Source organism: Thunnus thynnus, chromosome 14 (assembly GCF_963924715.1).
Source record: "Thunnus thynnus chromosome 14, fThuThy2.1, whole genome shotgun sequence".
Classification (NCBI taxonomy): Eukaryota; Metazoa; Chordata; class Actinopteri; order Scombriformes; family Scombridae; genus Thunnus; species Thunnus thynnus.
In genome coordinates this window covers 24,360,690-24,379,317 of record NC_089530.1, presented here as the reverse complement: position 1 = coordinate 24,379,317, position 18,628 = coordinate 24,360,690, and the positions used below count along the sequence as shown (strand labels likewise).

The window sequence follows — 18,628 nt, the reverse complement described above, 5'->3', positions numbered from 1 at the left end:
TTTAACAGTGTAAATATCTATATAAAATAATAATACAGTTAGAGTGTTGAATTGAATAAATGTATTGTTTGAACTCTTTGCTAAAGGCAATAAAGCATGGTTTCTTACCTGTAAATTTACATTTATGGATATGGAATTTGGCCATTATAACAATAAGATTTATCATGTACACATTAGTGTTTTTCTGTGTATTATTTCCCAAGTGACCAAACAACGCATTCCTCCAAAGTGACATAAAACTTCAATCAATATTTTCAGCAATGAAAGCTCTAAGGTTTTGCTAGAAATACTTCACAGCTGGGCAGTGTCAAAATAAATGCACAACAGTTTCTGGACATCCAAAACAGAAACTACAGTTTACATCAATGTCTCTCTTACATCTTTTAATATAGTTTTTAGCTGGATAGAATTTATGAATGACTTTAAAAGAAATTTCCTTAACTTTACTGGTGATTAAGTATTGATTAGGTAGAGGCTAGACCTTCTTCCGTACCATCATCTTCCTGATCATCAACACAGCTGGAACTGAATGAATGACAACTCTGTTTATTTTGTTCTATTCTATTCTATTGCTCCACTTGACGCAGCCGAATTGCTTTAGAAAACCTAGTATGTTAAGTTATTGTTCAATTAGTGTTTTCCATTCGTTATATATATTATCATGTATATTACTGACTCAGAAAATACACACAGAAAACACAGAAAATACAGAATTCTGACAATTATTTAACAAACAAACGAGTCCTGCCATTTCTAACCCCCTCCAAACCAATTTACAGATCTGAACCAACACTTTCACCCTAAAACAATATCCTTCAATTCTCACTGTACTTACATCTTACAGCACACGTAACATGCAACATTTATACTGTAGAGCAGCCCTGACAGAAAAAAGATGACAACATATATTAACTTAAGTCAAAGAAGAGGAAAAAATAGAAGAAAAGGAAGATGAAAAGGGTGGTCATGGATTGATTTATATAGTGACATTAAGTACTTTTCCATTGGCGCCCATGTTTCAGCATATTCTTTGTCATTATTTTGCAGTTTAAAGGCTCCTTTTTCTAATTTAATGATTTCTGTTGCTTCAGTGGTTCATTCTTTCTGAGTTGGCATATTTAAAACAATCCAGTTATTCATGATTACCTTCTTTGTGATCATACATAGCGAGAGAAAGACATTTTTCTTCTTTGAAGATACTCTGCTGAAGTTATGTAAATCTCCCAGTATACATGATGGTGGTGTGAGTATTAGTGTGGAACACAGCCGAATTGTTTCAGAGAACCTATTACATGAATTTATTGTTTAATCAGTATTGTTAAAAAACGGGCAAACGTAAAGAAATGTTATATTTTTTTGCTGTTTTAAGGATGGTCTGGTGCTGTGCTCAGTTTTTGTATATACTGATACTGTCTGTGTGTGTGTGTGTGTGGTTGTGACTCACACCATCTCTATCACAGAGTCGTGACTGAGGGGGGATTTGACTTGGCAAAGATTGCCTCCATCAACACACACACACACACACACATGCACAAACACAGCCATCAGTGATGAAGAGAAAGTGTGCAGAGTGCATGTAGATACAAATATAGCAAACAAAATGCAGCTAAGAGAGGGAGAGTCAGGCACAGAAACAGAGAGCAGATAGAGATAAATGGAGCCAAATAGAGAGATATTGAACTCACAGCTCCACCTGCTGTTCACTGAGCCCTCGACCGCTCTGTGACGTGCTTTAATTGCAGGTCACACACACACACACAACCAAACACACACGTCCTGAACATCAGAGAACACAAGACGTTTTCTGTTCAAAGTGCCGCTTTAATAAAATAAAATCATTTCTATCGTTATTGCACAGTTCAGACACACAGCCGGGGGTACACTTTCTCTTTATTCTACTAGCAGATCATCCAAAACACACTTGATATGCTTCCTCCTCCTCCTCTCTCTCTCATTCTCTCTGTTCTGCAGTGGATGAAGAATTGAAATGAGGATGGAGGAGAAAGTCTGAGGAAGAGTAGTAGGAGGTGGATCATTTGGAGTCCTTATCCATCGTGGGCTCTAGAGAGAAAACAGCAGAAGTTAGTGCACATTTGGGAATATATTTTTTGTTTTACTGTGTCTCTGCACACAATCTAATGCGTCAGTGCAGTGAAAATACCGGTTAATCAACTGCACTGTGTTATAGAGCTGAGACATCATGTTCCAGAGGTAAAAATACAATTCATAATCTCCGTAGGAAATTAGATTAGTCACCGCAGCGTATTGGAAAACAACACTACCCGCTAAACCAAAAGCAAGTTCATCGATCAGGCTCGTCATGTTACCATGGAGATATTAGCTACTCCATAGTTGTGTGATTGTAACCAGCTCTGTTTCTAGGGGTCAGACGAGGCCGGCAGTATTTGAGCGAGATCAATACAGGATTTTTAAGGCCAATACCAAACAATATTTAAGAGTTTAAAAACCAGATAATATTCACATAAACATGGTTATATTAATATTGGTTATAATGATTGTGACAAAAATAGGGCCGTTTTGCAGTTAAGGACATTTTGCAGTTGAAAAATAAACCTATCAGTGCTCTCTGGTGGATAAATGATGTTAATGGAAAAAACATTTGTTATTTACTAAAATATATCTTTGGCATTTCTGTGCAAGTATGCGAATTTCATGTTATTTATCGACATAAATGTAAATCACAATAAATCTGTGATAAGCTAAAAATCTGCAGATCATATCAGCTAAGGGTGCAACTAGCAATTATTTTCATTATTGATTAATCTGTCAATTATTTTCTCAATTAATCAAATTGGTTATTTGATCCATAATATGTCAAAAAATGATGAAAAATATTGATCACTATTTGTCTTGTTTTGTCTCAACCAACAGTTACAACCAAAGATATTCAGTTTACTGTCATAGAAACCAGAAAATATTCATATTTGAGAAGCTGGAATCAGAGAATTTGGACATTTTGACTCAAAATGATTAATTGATTATCAGAATAGTTAGCAATTAATCTAATAGCTGACAACTAATTGATTAATCGACTAATCACCTGGGCACTAACGGTTTCTGATGATGACTGATAAGTTCATCTTGTCAGCATAGATACTGTAATTATATATTTATTTTCTATGAAGTAAATCATCACCTCATAAATAATAGCTGGTTAGTTCAATGTGTTATGAAGGAATTTTCCAATATAACTAATGAGATGTTTACTTCCTGCCACTGATCCCGCTCTGTTTACAAAGACGTGTACTGAATCGTCTCTTTTCCCTCCGTCTTTCTCTCACCGGTGAAGGTGAACTGAGGGAAGCTGCTCAGATCTCCTCCTCCATAAAGTCTCTGGAGCTTAGCTGTCTCCTCTGACAGGGACTTCTCATAATCTGGCTCCATCTCCACTGGCTCCCCACTCAACCTGAGAGGAGAGGAGAGAAAATTGGAAATGGTTGTTTTCGCACATTTCATCACATCACAGTTTCTCTCTTATATTCTAAGTCAAACTTTCTCTCATCGTGATCTACTTCATGAACAAATTTTGCAAACTCTACCTGCAGCTTTTCTTTTTACAATTATACATGAGCAGACAGATGATGTGATGTTGTAAAATATAGTGAAACTCCTCCAGTTGAAATTCCAACATGTGTCTAAATGGAATACAATTGATGCCATTACGTTCACTATTCATGTTCAGATAATCACAAAATACTATTAACATAGCAATTTCTTGTTTAGTCTGATTAATATTTGAATATTACAGGTCTGGTTATTTTTTATTCCTTTATGTATTTAACCTTTCTATAACAGGGAAGTCTCATTATATCTTTTATGAGAGAAACTTGAACACACAGAGTAAATTAAGAATATTCACATAGAGTACAACAGAAAAGATTGCCTATTTAAACCAGCTCCATCCCATATAAAGTATTTTTAAATGAATGTCTGATATGATGGTGATGACTGAAGTAAATGAGATTCATTTTGGAAACAGCAGCTCAGTTTTAAATCTCTTTCTGTTACTAACAGCCTTCAGAGCCTTTTATCATTCAAAACTTACATATTCAACTCAAGGCCATTAAAGAAATAGTTCAACAATTTTAGGAAATGTGTTGTCTTTTGAGTTAAATGAATGTGAATATTCCTTTGAACAGCTGAAGCAATCTAGATTAATTCAGCTGTGTTTTGGTTGTTCAGGACTTCCAAAGTAGTTTTCCTATTCAATTTTAATTTTTTTTTCTCTCTACTGTACCTGCGCATGTTGTTATACTCTCTGATCTTCTCCAGGAAGAGTCTCTGGACTGGATCCAAATCTGAAGAACAAACACGCACAAACAGATCTGTTAAAACTAAACCTAACGCCACATGTTTTTGAACTTTAAATGTTTTTTTTTTTTTTAAATATTTATTCCTAAAAGATCCATGCACTGGGAGCTACATTATGGTTTAAGGTTACCAAAGCACTTGGATACAGTTGAGGAAAGATTTTGGTATGATGTGATCATAATTCCTCTGAATACTGAGCTGACCGTGTATGTGTGTCTGCGTGTGAGTGAGTGAGTGTGTTTACCTGCATGTGTTCCTGTACCTTCCTGAATCTCCAAATCTTCAGGCTTTGCTCCATCTTCCTGCACCTCCTCTTCCTGTCCCAGCAGCACCTCCTTCTGAGCAGGGGGAGCTGGGAGATCATCAGTCTCTGCAGCCACCGTGTCAGCGACCCCTGACCTCGTGGCAACTGTTGCTGTGGTAACAAACGCAGAAACAGGAACAAGAGCTGATTTCACCTTTAAAGCATCTGACGCTTCTCCAAGAACTTTGGCTTTGGTTAAAATCTCCAGCTCTGTGCAGCTTTACAAAGTATTCTTCTGCTCTTATCTCAGTTTAAATAAGCACACCTATTTTCTTAAGTGTAAGTTTATTGGCTTTGTAAGTACCACTTTCATGTCTGTGCATTAACTATGGAGCTAGACCTACGAGATTTAGCACAAAGACTGGAAACAGGGGAAGACATCTTGCCTGGGTCTCTCCAAAGTTCAAAAATCTCTCTACAAGCACCTCTTAAATTCACAAGTTACCACATTTTATTTAATTTCTTTCACCTGTACATGAATAGAAATGTAAAAACAACAATTTGTGATTTTACAGCGAGTTAGATGCTGAAACAATTTCTTGACAAATATCAGTTTGCCCAGTACATCTATGCTTTTTTTGCCATACCTACTGCAGGGCCTAGTAAAAGGGCAAAACATTATTTAACATGAATGCTGGGCTTCCAGACGACTGTTCACCCAACTTTTGGCACATTTACTGTGTATTGATAACTGGGTGAGAGCCAAGCTAGCTGTCTTACCCTGCCAGTTGAGTAAACATTCCTATGGAAGCCTATCAAGAGGCCCTGTAGTGGCGGGCATCAGCTGTGACGTCATAAATTGACTCTGCCTCTTGACAGGTGACACCGTTCTCGAGTGCTGATCGAACTCTCCTTTAAACTGCCTTTCAATCCCACTCTCACCCAAGCAAAGAGCAGATAGTCATCAGCTTAACCTGGTCTTATACCTGCATTGTATCTGCTCAGGGTAAACTGCTGGCTTTATAGGCAGTATCATCTTAATGCCGCCATCCTTTCATATCTAGCTCCACTAGTCTTACAAATAGTTAAATCATAAAGCTGTCTTTGACCTAGCGCACCTTCATAGCTAATCCTACCCTCATCTGAGCTTGGTGGCAACTTCAGAGTGGTAACAATCTTGTTATCTGACTCTCAGCAAGAAAGCCAATGAACGAATTTTCCAAAACTATTCATTTTGTTGTATCTACTACCACCTCCTCCTTGCCTTTGCTTCTCCTAAATGTCTCTACAGCACCACTAACAGGAGTCTCACTCACCATCCAGAATATTCTCTCTCACAACGTCCTGACCAGTCTGGCTTTCTCTTCGGCCGGCTACGTGCCCAGGAACAGAAAAAAGCAGCTCCTCCATCAGCGTGTCTGTCTGCAGAGCTTCAGAAAGAGCATCAGCTTCAGGCAGAGACAGAGACTCAACCGTTAGAGCCTCGGTCATCTCTTCAGACGCAGCATTGTCTTCCACCTCCACCCTCTTCTCTCCAGCAAGGATCTCAGCTTCCTCCTCCAGAAAAGCTGTGGTTTCCTTTAGAGACTCGCTCTCTAGAGCTCTCAAGGAGGCCTCAATTTCCGCCAATGTCACAGACTCGAGACTCATGGCCTCCACAACACTCCCGTCCTGCTCTCTGGACTGTTTTTCTGCTTCCTGAACGTTCGCTTCATCCTGTTTCTTGTCAATAAGTACAGTGTCAGGCGGTTGCTTCAGTCCTTGCTCAGAACCAAACATGGACTCCAGGATAACAGATGTTTCAGCTTCTAACGCATCCGTGGCTTCAGAGATAGAATCTAGTGTCAAAATTTCAGCTTGTATTGTGTCCTCGAAATCAGCAACATCCTCTCTTTTTATCTCAACCTCCATATTCTCCTCTTTTAAAAGTACATCAGCTTCAGGCAGAGACAGAGACTCAACTGTTAGAGCCTCGGTCATCTCTTCAGACGCTGCACCATCTTCTACCTTCACCTTCTTCTCTCCAGCAAGTATCTCAGCTTCCTCCTCCAGAAAAGCCGAGGTTTCCTTCAGAGAATCACTCTCTAGAGCTCCCAAGGAGGCCTCAACTTCCGCCAACGTCACAGACTCGAGACTCATGGCCTCCACGACACCCCCTTCCTGCTCTCTGGACTCTTTTTCTGTTTCCTGAGCAATCGCTTCATCCAGTTTCTTGTCAGCGAGTAAAGCGTCAGGCGGCTGCCTCAATCCTTGCTCAGAACCAAACATGGACTCCAGAATAACAGATGTCTCAGCTTCTAACGCGTCCGTGGCTTCAGAGATAGAATCTAGTGTCAAAATTTCAGTTTCTATTGTGCCTTCAAAATCAGCAACATCCTCTCTTTCCGTCTCAACCATCATTTTCTCCTCTTTTGCAAGTACATCAGCTTCGTTCTCAAGCGCATCCTTCATTTCTTGCAGAACTTTATATTCAAGGCTTCCAACTTCAGATTTTATGTCTGCCAACGTTATTGACTCCAGTGTCATGGCTTCCTCTTTGCTCAGCTTCTCCTCTTCCACGTGCAACAAGTTTCCGTTTGCTCCTACAGGAGGTTCAGGAGCTGTGGTATGGGAATCTACACTTGTTGTTACCCCGGTTGAAGTGTTGGAGAGCACAGCAGGAACATGACAGAGAAGCTCTTTCACCAACATGCCTGTTTCACCTTCTAACTCTTGAAGATCTTCAGACAGAGATTCCCAATTTGAAAGAACTTTAGTTAAAATTTCTCTTTCAGCTTCGGCTGAGTTCTCGGTTGCAGCTGCAGCTTTGTATTCGGCTACGATCCCTGTCTGGACCAACAGCTCCTGGAGGCGTTTTTCAGCTTTCTCATCAAGGACAGACTTTGTTTGCAGGAGCTCATCGGTTTTCAAAGACTTCAACAAAGCCTTCACTAAATTTAAAGTTACAGACTCTAAATTCATTTCTTCAGCCGCGTTCACTCCCTCTTCAACAGCCACATTTCCTGAAGATGATTCTACTGTAGATTCAATTTCATTTTTCAAAGGCAAGGTGGCAGATTCTTGTACCATATGGATTAAGGCAGCATGTGAGAGGCTGTCAGCTGCTGTATCTGCTCCAGTTTCTACTGTAGGCTCTACTGGACCTTCAGCAACAGCAGCTCTATTATCTAGAGGAGGTCTACTGGCCTCTACTGATGATTCAACTGTAGTTTCTAATAAGGGTTCTACTTTGGTAGTCTGCGTGAAGTCAACCACTCCTGAGTCAATGCTTTTGGTGTGAACTTCTTCAGCTGGAGCGTCTGCTGTTGTTACTGTGCTTTCAGCTGCTCTATTCTCTAAAGGTGATTTACTGGCCTCTACTGTTGATTCTATTGTAGTTTCTATTAAAGGTTCTTCTTTGACAGTGTGTGAGAGGTTAACAGGAGCTGAGTCTATGCTGTTGGTTTGTAGTGCTTGAGCTGCTGTATCTGTTTCAGCATCTATTGTAGGCTCGACTGTACTTTCAGCGACAGCAGCTCTACTCTCCAGTATTCCCAGAGCAGAGGTGCTGGTCTCTACTGATGGTTCTATTGTAGTTTCTATTAAGGGTTCTTCTTTGGCAGTGTGTGAAAGGTTAATCCCTCCTGATTCTGTGCTTTTGGTTTGTACTTCTTCAGCCAGAACTTCTACTGGAACTTCAGCAACGGCAGCTGTACTCTCCTGTGTTTCTAGAGCAGAGAGGGTGGCCTCTACTGATGTTGTTTCTATTAAGGGTTCTACTGTGGCAGTTTGTGAGGCGGCAACAAGTCCTGAGTCGATGCTTTTAGGCCCTACCTCTTCAGCTGCGGCATCTACTGTAGGCTCTACTGGACCGTCAACGACAGACTGCTGACGTGTTTCAGAGGAGGTGTTTGTTGGAGAAGCTGGTTCTGGTTGTGTGGAATGTGGTGCAGTTTTAAAAGTGGCTGTATTCTTCTCAGGAAGACTAGAAGTAGCAGGAAAGACAGACGCTGCTGTCTTTGACAAAGGAGGAACACTTGAGGTGGAGACATTCGTGGAGGAGGAGTCAGGAGGTTTGGTAGGCACGGAGGAGGCTTGGGCAGGTCGAGCTGTAGGATGAAGGGGAGAGGAAGAAGAGGAGAGGAGAATAAAAGAGGATGGGAAGGAGACAGAGAGGGAGTAGAGGGATAAGTAAAACCACTCAGCGAAAACATAACACAACAAAAGTCTGTTGATTCATAACTGTCATGTGATTCAGGCAAGAATGTGTTCTGTCGTCACTTCACTTCACTTTAGAGTTGGTTGTTTTCATTACAGCATAAAAAAAGAAATGCTCAGTGCACAACATATAGGCAGACATAACATATTACACAATAAACAATAATTATAGTAATAATAATAATAGTATTCCTGGACAATGAAGAGATTGCATATAACAAAATGCAAGATGCAGGATTTCAAGATTAAGAGGCAGTCCTTACTGCAGAAGCAAAAAACTGTTCTTAAACCTGGTTGTTGTGATGGACAAAGACCTGAACATGTAAAACTGTACCCCTTTAATCTTAGGCATTTGACTGTTGCACTTCTTCCTTGTTGTTTCTAATGCATTTGTCTACTTCCAGTCATTTCTTACTTTAATAATTAAAAAAGCAACTTCCCTCTAGCTCTTTCTCATTGCACTTGTACCTGGTCAGCAACTGGAGATACTGGAGAATTTATAACACGGCTCTTTTTGAGCCACTGTCCTCTAATACTTGATTGTCTTCCCTTGCTTGTAAGTTGCTTTGGATAAAAAATGTCTACCAAATGACAAAAATGAAATGTACAAAGAAGACCTGTAGCGCCTCCCAGAGGACAGTGGTTGAAATAGAGAGTGAGCAGTACGTGCTTTCCAAACTGCTGCGTGATTGCTATAATCTGCTCTAATCTAACACACAGTGTCTGAGAAAGTGACATCAAGCAGGTGTGATGAAGGACAGCGTTGGTAAATTCGGCTTGCAAATGCCCAGAATTAATCCTCTTAATTAGGATTTCTAGACTACTTTCAGAAAAAAATGTGATTCTGTAAAAACCAAAAAAACATCTCTCTCTACAGCTGCCTCTGCCTCATGCTGAGGTCAGTGATTTTCCTAAAACTGCAGACTTTATTCTGACACCCTGCTCTAAAAGAACAACATCCTGAATGTACTTGTACCTTTACCAGCAGGAGACACGGTGCCCGGCCTCTTCTGAGAGTAGAGTTGCTCCAAGAGTTTAGGGATATCCACTGCTGGCTGAGGTTTTGCTTTCTCTGCCAATAAAAAAGAATAAATGCTGAGAATGAAAGCTTAGATAAATGAAGTTTGAACAGTATGAACAGAAGGAATGATTACAGCGAGGAAAACCTCTTTCACTGTTCATATGGACACCTGACTGCTGTTTTCAGACAGACTTGTGAACCTATCCTTTATTGTGACAAAGTACCTTGATTTGTCAGGTATTTAATTATCTGGATTAGCAAAAAAAAAAAAAAAAGTGTATTTCTACAGTATAATGAGAAAAAGTTTCTTGTTAATAAGAAAATGTATTTCCATATTTGTTAAAATGATAAAGTTTTCTTACAGCATTAAGTGCCTTTACTATGACAAACAGACCAAAGTAAAGCAAACCAACCACAGGATTTTTATAACAAATATTTAATTGTACAATTCAAAATCTAAATTACTATTAAATGCACCTTCTGCACTTAAAGCTGTTTAAACAGTGCTTTGCTGGGCTCATGTCAGACTGTGTATTTTAACAGTTTCTCATTAACAGTGAGTGAAATGTAGTGACTACATCTCCTCTGGAATATTACGATAAAGGCTCCTCTTCTTCATTCTGTTTCTACCTGTCTGTCATTATTCAGTTATAGTTCTGACTAATAATATCATAATGAATCATTTCTTCATGAGTTCTTTTTGAGCACCAGAGAACAAATCAGCACATAAAACAGACAGACCGTAAAAAAAACAGACATTCCTGCTCGATTGTTCTATCCATCCATCCATTTTTATCGATTTATTTGCTACAACTCAATATACTGTATACCAATATCAGAGTATAAAACTACATATATGAAGTATTCTATCCATACAGCTCACTCCTAGCACAAATGTTTTGTTTCCAATGTGGCAGTATATCTGTTCTCACAACTAGTTGCGACAATTACTCTTTTGGTTTTGTAGGAGAAACAAAATAAAATGAATAAAAATAGGAACAGATCACACAGGACAAGAAAACAGACAGACAGATAAACAGGTGTGTTGTCTTACTGAAGTGTGTTATGCGTGGTTGCTTTCTGTCTGATGGTTTGGAGCTGAACTGGGCAGTTTGCGGCCTCCATACGAGTCTGCACAACTCCCTGTGAATACACTGAACACACACACAAACTTGAATAGTTAGTTTTTCAGGAATTCAATACACTAAAAGAGGTTTTCCTCGCTGTAATCATTCCTCCTGTTCATACTGGGTGTTAAAAGATCCCCTTCAAATGTGCTTTCAATGTGTCCACACAGTCATTTAGTGCAAAACTGCATTTAAAAGTAGATGTGAAGCTTATATTCAGCTTCAGCAGTCTGAGTTAATCACATCAAGTGGATATCTGCCACATTTACAGTCTTTCTACCATCTAATTCCCTCTTTGTGTTTCCTCGGACAGTGTTTCCCTGTTGAGCTGTGGTGGAAGTATAGTAACAAAAAGAGGGACTTTGGCACTAAAAAGACTGTAACGTTGAAAGATATCTACTTGATTTGACTCATTTGGACGATATGAAGCATCATATTAGCTTCAGATAAGCACTGTGGATTTTGTCCTCCATCACTTACACTGTTAAGTACATTATGATCTAATTATGGTCAGTATGAACAGGAGGAATTATTATAGCAAGAAAAAACATGTTTCAATGTTCATTTGGGCTCCTGACTGTTGTTTTAAGACAGACTTGAAAAATTGTGAACCTGTCCTTTAATGTCTGATGGTTACAACTTTTTCAGTTGCATCATTTTACAGAAACACATGGTTTGAGTGTGAAAAAACAAGCAATGAATGCAACAATAACTTTAAATGCATTGATAATGCTCACCATAAATATACAATATATAAAATACTATATATATATATGTTTTTATGTGGAGGTAGATTAATCTAATTGTAAAGTCGGGTATTTATAGTTTAATACTTGGAGTCATTAAAGTCCGACTGTGAACTGCAGTTAGAAAAGTAAGAAATGTACTTACTCTCACACATAATCCTGGTCCTCTTCTGAACAATGCAGCAGCCATGATAGTTTGAATAAAAAAAGATATATTTATATAACTATAACCTGGCTAGAAAAAACAATTTGGTGCGTTCAGGTACCGTCCAGTCGCGCTGGAAAAGTACTAAATGTCCCGAGTCTCTGTCTCCTCCACCATGGCACTATTACTCTGTTTTTTTTATCACTTTGGACAAACGAGGATTATTCTGAATGGCGATAAAAATGCACTCAATGCCCACACAACAAATTAACTGCAATAACGTTGCACAAAATCCAAACGCAGCACTCCACGTGTGTCGATCTGACCGGATTAACGTTAAATCGACGGTTTATCGTTCGTTCGTTCGTTTGTTTGTTTGGTTGTTTGTTTATTTGTAATCTAGCGAGCTGAGATGTTTGAGTTTGTTGGGTTGAGTTTACAGCATCATAGCTTGATAAAGCTGTTTTAAAGCCCCTAAACCGACCGGCTGTAATCAGCTGTCAAAGTAAACAGAAACACAACAGTGTTTCCGGCCAGTAACTTCAAATAAAAGCTTCTCCAGCGGTGGAAGAAGTACTCAGATCCTTTACTTCAGTAAAAGTACCAATACAACATGTAAAAACACTCAATTACAATCAAAAGTCCTGCATGAAAAATCCTACTTAAGTAAAAGTACATAAGTATTATGAGCTTGATGTAGTTAAAGTATTGCAGTAAAAGTACATAAGTATTATGAGCTTGATGTAGTTAAAGTATTGCAGTAAAAGTAGTGGTTTGGTCCCTCTGACTGATTTATTATTATATATGACATCATTATATTATTAATAGTGAAGCATCAGTGTTAGAGCAGCATGTTACTGTTGTAGCTGCTGGAGGTGGAGCTAGTTTCAACTACTTTATATACAGTTAGCTAGTTTAGTCCAGTGGTTCCCAACCTAGGGGTCGGGGCCCTCTGAAGGGTCAGCAGATAAATCTGAGGGGTCGTGAGATGATTAATGGGAGAGGAAAGAAGAAAAAACAAGTTCTACACAAATCTGTTTTCAGTTTTTGGACTTTTTCTCTAATCTTTGATTTTTGGTGAAATATTGGATCATTTGAACATTTATTGAAATGAAAGCATGTGAGAAGTTTAGAGGGAAAAATCACTATTTGGTGGAGCTGTTAACAACTCATAGACATGTGAAATGTGACCCCAACTACACACTGCTTTTTGTAAGACGTCAAAAGCCAGAAAGGTTAGAAACCACTGGTTTCATCTTTAACAATGTGTTGTATTTTAAAAGCTTGTTATATTATCCATTGTGTCAAATCTTCATCTGAAAAGTAACTAAAGCTGTCAAATAAATGTAGTGGATGGAGGAATAAATGGAGTAGAAAGTACAATATTTCCCTCTGAAATGTAGTTCTGTAATTTACATGTACGAGTATATATATATTTTTTTATTTCAGCCTTTAAGGTGTAGCTATAAACATTTTTTTCTTAAGACCAGTTTCAGAGTGTTCATAGAGAGAAAATGGCACATAGCTCTTCTTTTATTAGGGGATAGGGGTTGTTGAATGAGTTGTGTGCGTCTTTACGCACGGTGGGAATACTTGGATTAAGACGTAACGTAGTTGGGTGCTGATAGCCTACCTATGCGTTCAACATAAGCTTTGTTATGGCGAGGAAATTTGATGCCAAGTTAATGTTGATTTTATAGTTTAGTCCTTAATTGTCAGTGTACAGCTGGTGCACTTCGTATCTCTTTGCATCCGCGCGTAAGAACACGCGGATGCGTAAAACATGCCTCTCATAATTGGGCCTATGATTTCAAAGAATGTACCGTGATGTAACCCCATAAAGCCAATCAGCTGTTAATAAGCCTCTTCTATAGCGAACATGGTGATTGATTCCCAAATCTAGTAAACTAACCAGTATTTATCAATTGAGATGCAATGATAGTGACTGAATCGTTGATATAGTACAGTCGGCTCTTATCTTGTGCGCACAAATTAACTAAAAATATGGGGATGAATCGATGTAGTAAATTAGGGCCTCGACATACAAATATTTTCCTCTCTATGATCACTCCGTAGCTCCGTAGTACACTGATTTGAGCCAAAATGATTTTATTTTCAAGGGAAAGTTGGTAACTTCCGCTATATTTGTGGCTTAATCTGTCTGTTTTGACATCACTTTAGTCAACTAGAGAAAACGCCCCCTTTCACTGCCTGTGCCAGCTCAACAGAAAGCTGGAGTAGACTCACACACATGCTGTACATATAAATATACATATATATTTAAATATAGGCCTTTGTTTCATCGATCTCAGAGCTTTTATAATACTTCCATGGTATGCGCAATTCTTATTTGACTGAATGGGCGCCATTTTTGGAATCCAGCTTTTATAATACATCCACGATGAAAATATATTTCTACCCAAAAGAAAGACTTGACAGTAATGTTATGGATATGCAGTTCGTTTGACACCCCTCGGCCACCGTACTTATATGCTGCCCGAGAAAAGGTTTTGCAACTTTTGACTCAAATCAATCTACTTTTTTTTTTTTAAGGATACAGCGAGTCAATCATTACACTCTATTCGGGTTTACATTTTGTTTTTTGAGAAAAAGAAATAATCGAGATTATGGACGTGATAAAGAAGAAACTCAACTCTCTGCAGCAGCAACTTGATGATGCGGAAAACCGAGGACGGGTTCTGCAAACGGAGCTGGGCATTGAACGGGAACGGCGCCTACAAGTGAGATTATTCAACATTTGTCATATTTAACACACATTTTTGGGGGTTTATCTTTAACCTCTTGCTCATCTTGATTGATGATTGTAAATAACTAACGCGAACAACGTCAGTGTCTGACGGCAGGAAACGATAAAAATACTCTTATAAGGCTCCCAGAAGAATTTAAAACCCAACCTGCGAACTCCAAAACTACATTTGATAGTTTAATTGTATCTTCTAATGTTAACATGAAATCATTTTATAGGTTTAAAGGACAATTAGGCAGACTTTTTCTCCGTTTTCTAACTCAACCCCGCCCTATAATGTGTGGATTAAATCACTGCTTCTCACACTTTTTCACGTCAAGGACCCTAAACTGACACCAGTTAGACCACAGACCCCCATTTAATAAGAGTTTGTCCCATCTGATAAGATTTTTGCCGTTTGTTTCAGAAAGTGTATGAAACCCATGACCAAAATATTCACACATTCTGTCATTGTGTTACTTATGGATGGGATCATAGTGAAAATAACCGGACCTCACTTTGAGAACCACTGGTGTAAAACACTGATAAATACTTCCAGCACCCTGAGTATCCAATATAATGTTAGTGTGGTTGTATGAATACAGATTTATAATGTTTCATAAGCTTGAATTATTTTCATCAGTTGTTTCAGACATTTGGAAATGTTTTTTTTCCTGTTTTGTCGAACATCCAAAAGTTTTTATTCTGCTCGCCCTTTGAGCTGTTTACCTGAATAACATTTAGGTGGCGATAGCAGGTCAACAGTATCTGCCACATAGAAGTGGTTTACATCTTCTGCAAGCTGGGAGTCTGGAGATTAATTTGAGATGCATTTCAGCACTGTGTGTCAAATGTTTCTAGTAATAAATCTGTAATAAACATTGTGTTCTGTTAGGTACCTAGTCACATTTTGAAGGTTTAGAGTGTATAAGGGCTTGCAACATTATGATGGCTATTCCCATGCTCAGTTATGTCTCAGAAGTTGAACTGATAAAAAAAGTCTCAGAACTGATAAAAAATGGTCAAAAATCCCTCCAAAATACCACATTAAGACACCAAGACCTTGAGGAGAATTCCATTTTTCGTTAATTGGATGGTGAGCACTTCTGTTCTGAAAATGGCTCAGAAACCCCCTTATTGTCGGTGTCATGAGGCTGTGATTATCCTAGAGGTCACATTAGGTCATCTTATACAGTGAGGTGATGTTTCAAAAAATAGTCTCACTTCAATGAAATGGCTACTATTGGGACTAACATCATTACACATGAATACAATTGGGCTCATTGCTTTCCAGTCATACCAAATTCATGCAATTCCAAGACTGTTTAGGGACACTAGTATGCAGAAATATTCAAATACGCCATTTTTAGAATAGAAGACTTTAACACATTTATACTGCATGCAAAAAAACTGCATGTTTTTTGCTCCAAACTGCATGGGATTAGCATAAAGTGGGCATGTCTGTAAGGGGGAGACTCATGGATACCCATAGAACCCATTTTCATTCAGATATCTTGAGGTTAGAGGTCAAGGGACTCCTTTGAAAATGACCATGCTAGTTTTTCCCTCTCCAAAATTTAGCCTAACTTTGGAGCGACAAGCTAGCAAGACATGGTTGGTACCAATGGATTCCTTAGGTCGCCTATTTTCATATGGTACCAGTATCTTCACTGTAGCTTTAAAACTGAGCCCGCTACCGCTTCTGAAAGACAGTAATGTCACCTGCAGACGCCAGCATGCTCAGGGAGTGGAAGGGGTTAAATTAGGAGCTGTAATCCTCCTTGCTCCTCCTCGGCCTCGCCTCTCTCTACACAGGAAGAAGAGAGTAGAGGTGGTTATCTGTGACATCACTCCCACAGGAAACAGGCTGGGAAGACGCAATCTGTTGTCTCCTCAAACAAACATGGGTTTAAATTACAGATGTCAAGTCAGCTGTGCCACTTAAGATATGTCACAGCAACATGAGTCTACTTTTTTTAAGGTCATTTAGTCAAAGCACATGTCTGGTTAAGCTGCAAAGTTCAGAACATTCTCAAATTCATTACAGTCGTTAAGAGTGATATGGATTACACTTAAGAAATCTGTAGCAGGGGGGAAAAGAAAACAGGAAAACATGCAGTATCATGAATATTGCACATGATTCCAGAGAGTAAAGAGGGATAAATAACTGCATTCACTGCAAGAAATGAGTAAACATGACTGAACAAGGAGCTCTTACATCTACTCAAACTCTTACAAAAGAGACAAGAACAAAACATTTTCACAGCTTAAACCATCCTAAACAGTGTTATTCATCTTAAGGCAAAAACATGTTTCCTGGCTGACCTGTGACCTCTCCCTCTCTCTCTCTCCCTCTCTCTCTCTTCTCACTGTACCGCTATAGGCCGAGGGTAAAGCGGCATCCTTGAACACCAAGATCCAGCTGCTGGAGGAGAGACTGGCCATAGCCCTGCAGAAAGTGGAGGCGGCTGAGAAGGCTGCACTTTAGAGTGAAAGGTGACCATTAACACAGGCTGCATGAGAGGATTTTTAAAGTGATTAAAGTAGAAGTTACTGTCACCATAGTTATTTTCATTAGTAGTCATAATGTAGCAACTGGCATCAACTACAAGACAGAATAATGGTGTTCTTATGACTGCGCAAGCCATAAATTAATACTTTGTCTATGTAAAACACTACATTACCCACAATCCTAAAGCAGGTAGCACAAATCAGAGACATAGTTGTATCCATGTAGAGTTTAACCGCTCTAAATTTGTAAAATATTGCAAAAATCACCAACATGTCGAAAAGAATTGAAGATCTCTTAGAGATGAGATGTTCATTCACTGTTAGCATTCATCACAGTTTTAGCTTAGCCTTTCATGATGTTTTTTAGTGTTTTTTATCTACTAAACCAGACCACTGACCCAAACTACCTTTGATCCTTCAAGCTACGAGAACAAGCAAGACGGAAAGACCAGTTCACACCCCAGTGTGGACTGATACTTGGATAAACGACCCCCAGTCCGCCACTGTTCATGTGCTTTAGTTAAGACTTTTATTGCACTGCTTTTAAGCCAAAAATGTACCACTAACATCATTCCATCATCCTTCATAACACTAACATTTTGTTTATTGCCATTCTGCTTGTTTCACTCTCAGAACGCTAAAGCTACTATCAAAAATGCAAAATTAGGAATCACGCAATTGTACCTGTCTGTCTCTGGACAGGAGGGGACTGATTCTGCTCCCCCAGAACTCTGCAACCTCTGGGAACGGCCAGGATGCAACTTTAAAACAGTCTCTTATCTGAGACTCCACGCTGGTTCTTCTTCAGGGTTTCTTCTTGCTTTTGTCTTTGTCTTCTTGCTTTCTGCCATGCCGGTTGAAATCTTGCTTTTTGCTAGTCTGAAGATGTGATTCAGAACAAGAGAAGGTGACACCTCAGAGTCTAGAGTCATGAGTTAAGGATCAAGACTAGGAGACCCTAAACCAGGGACTCTTTTCCAGTGGGAACTTTTCAAATCCGGACCGGCTGACATCATTACAAGATCCAGACTCCAGCTTCTGACCCCAGCACACAGAACTCTCTTTCAACATCATCATCATCAACTTGCTTAAACTCTGGTGTTTTTATAATTTGTAACTTCAATTGGTTATTCAGAACTAAGCTGTTGTTCTGTTGATTTGACTCGATGCTTCTCAGGTAACAGTCATCTCATCTGTTTATCAGGTCTCTCATACAAACCACACAATAGATAACTCTGCACCATTCATGTCAATCATTCACTAGCCATAGCCTTGTGTACCAGTTTCCCCTTTCCCTCTTGTGTCTTGTTTGTAAAATGTTGTAGTGTTTAGTGCTTGTCGCTGTAGTATTAGTAATAAATATGTCTGTAATTAAAGTGGACTTGTTTGTGTTTTCTTGTGTTTGCATCTCAGTCACTTCAACAATCATAATTCTCTTGTGTGGACAACAAGGAGGACTATTTCCCTATTATTATACATACTCTAATATGAGTTATGTTTCTGGATGAATAACTTCATGTTGGAGTTGTGCACAATGATAATTCATAAGACTATTTGAG

At 39.0% G+C, this 18,628-nt stretch overlaps 1 protein-coding gene and 1 long non-coding RNA gene across 2 annotated transcripts; one reads left to right on the top strand and one right to left on the bottom strand.

Annotated features, from left to right (window-relative positions):
- Window positions 1-1,870: 1,870 nt before the first annotated feature.
- LOC137197321 (uro-adherence factor A-like) lies at window positions 1,871-12,351 on the bottom strand. Its single transcript, XM_067610661.1, has 8 exons — window positions 11,813-12,351; window positions 10,849-10,948; window positions 9,750-9,845; window positions 5,893-8,664; window positions 4,577-4,747; window positions 4,259-4,319; window positions 3,303-3,427; window positions 1,871-2,061 (listed from the first exon to the last, which is right to left on the bottom strand). The coding sequence occupies exons 1-8, from the start codon at window positions 11,855-11,857 to the stop codon at window positions 2,033-2,035; spliced, it is 3,399 nt and encodes a 1,132-aa protein (XP_067466762.1). The 5' UTR covers window positions 11,858-12,351; the 3' UTR covers window positions 1,871-2,032.
- A 1,920-nt stretch (window positions 12,352-14,271) lies between these two features.
- LOC137197320 (uncharacterized) lies at window positions 14,272-18,445 on the top strand. Its single transcript, XR_010931397.1, has 3 exons — window positions 14,272-14,553; window positions 16,942-17,054; window positions 17,492-18,445. It is a non-coding gene; the product is annotated as an uncharacterized lncRNA (long non-coding RNA).
- The last annotated feature ends 183 nt before the right edge of the window (window positions 18,446-18,628 follow it).

Coding starts and splice junctions, on each gene's coding strand:
- LOC137197321 (XM_067610661.1), bottom strand. CDS start 11,857: ATGGCTGCTGCATTGTTCAGAAGAGGACCAGGATTATGTGTGAGA. Junction 4,748..5,892: donor GAGAGAGAATATTCTGGATG/GTGAGTGAGACT, acceptor TTGTTACCACAG/CAACAGTTGCCACGAGGTCA. Junction 4,320..4,576: donor AGGTACAGGAACACATGCAG/GTAAACACACTC, acceptor TTTGTTCTTCAG/ATTTGGATCCAGTCCAGAGA.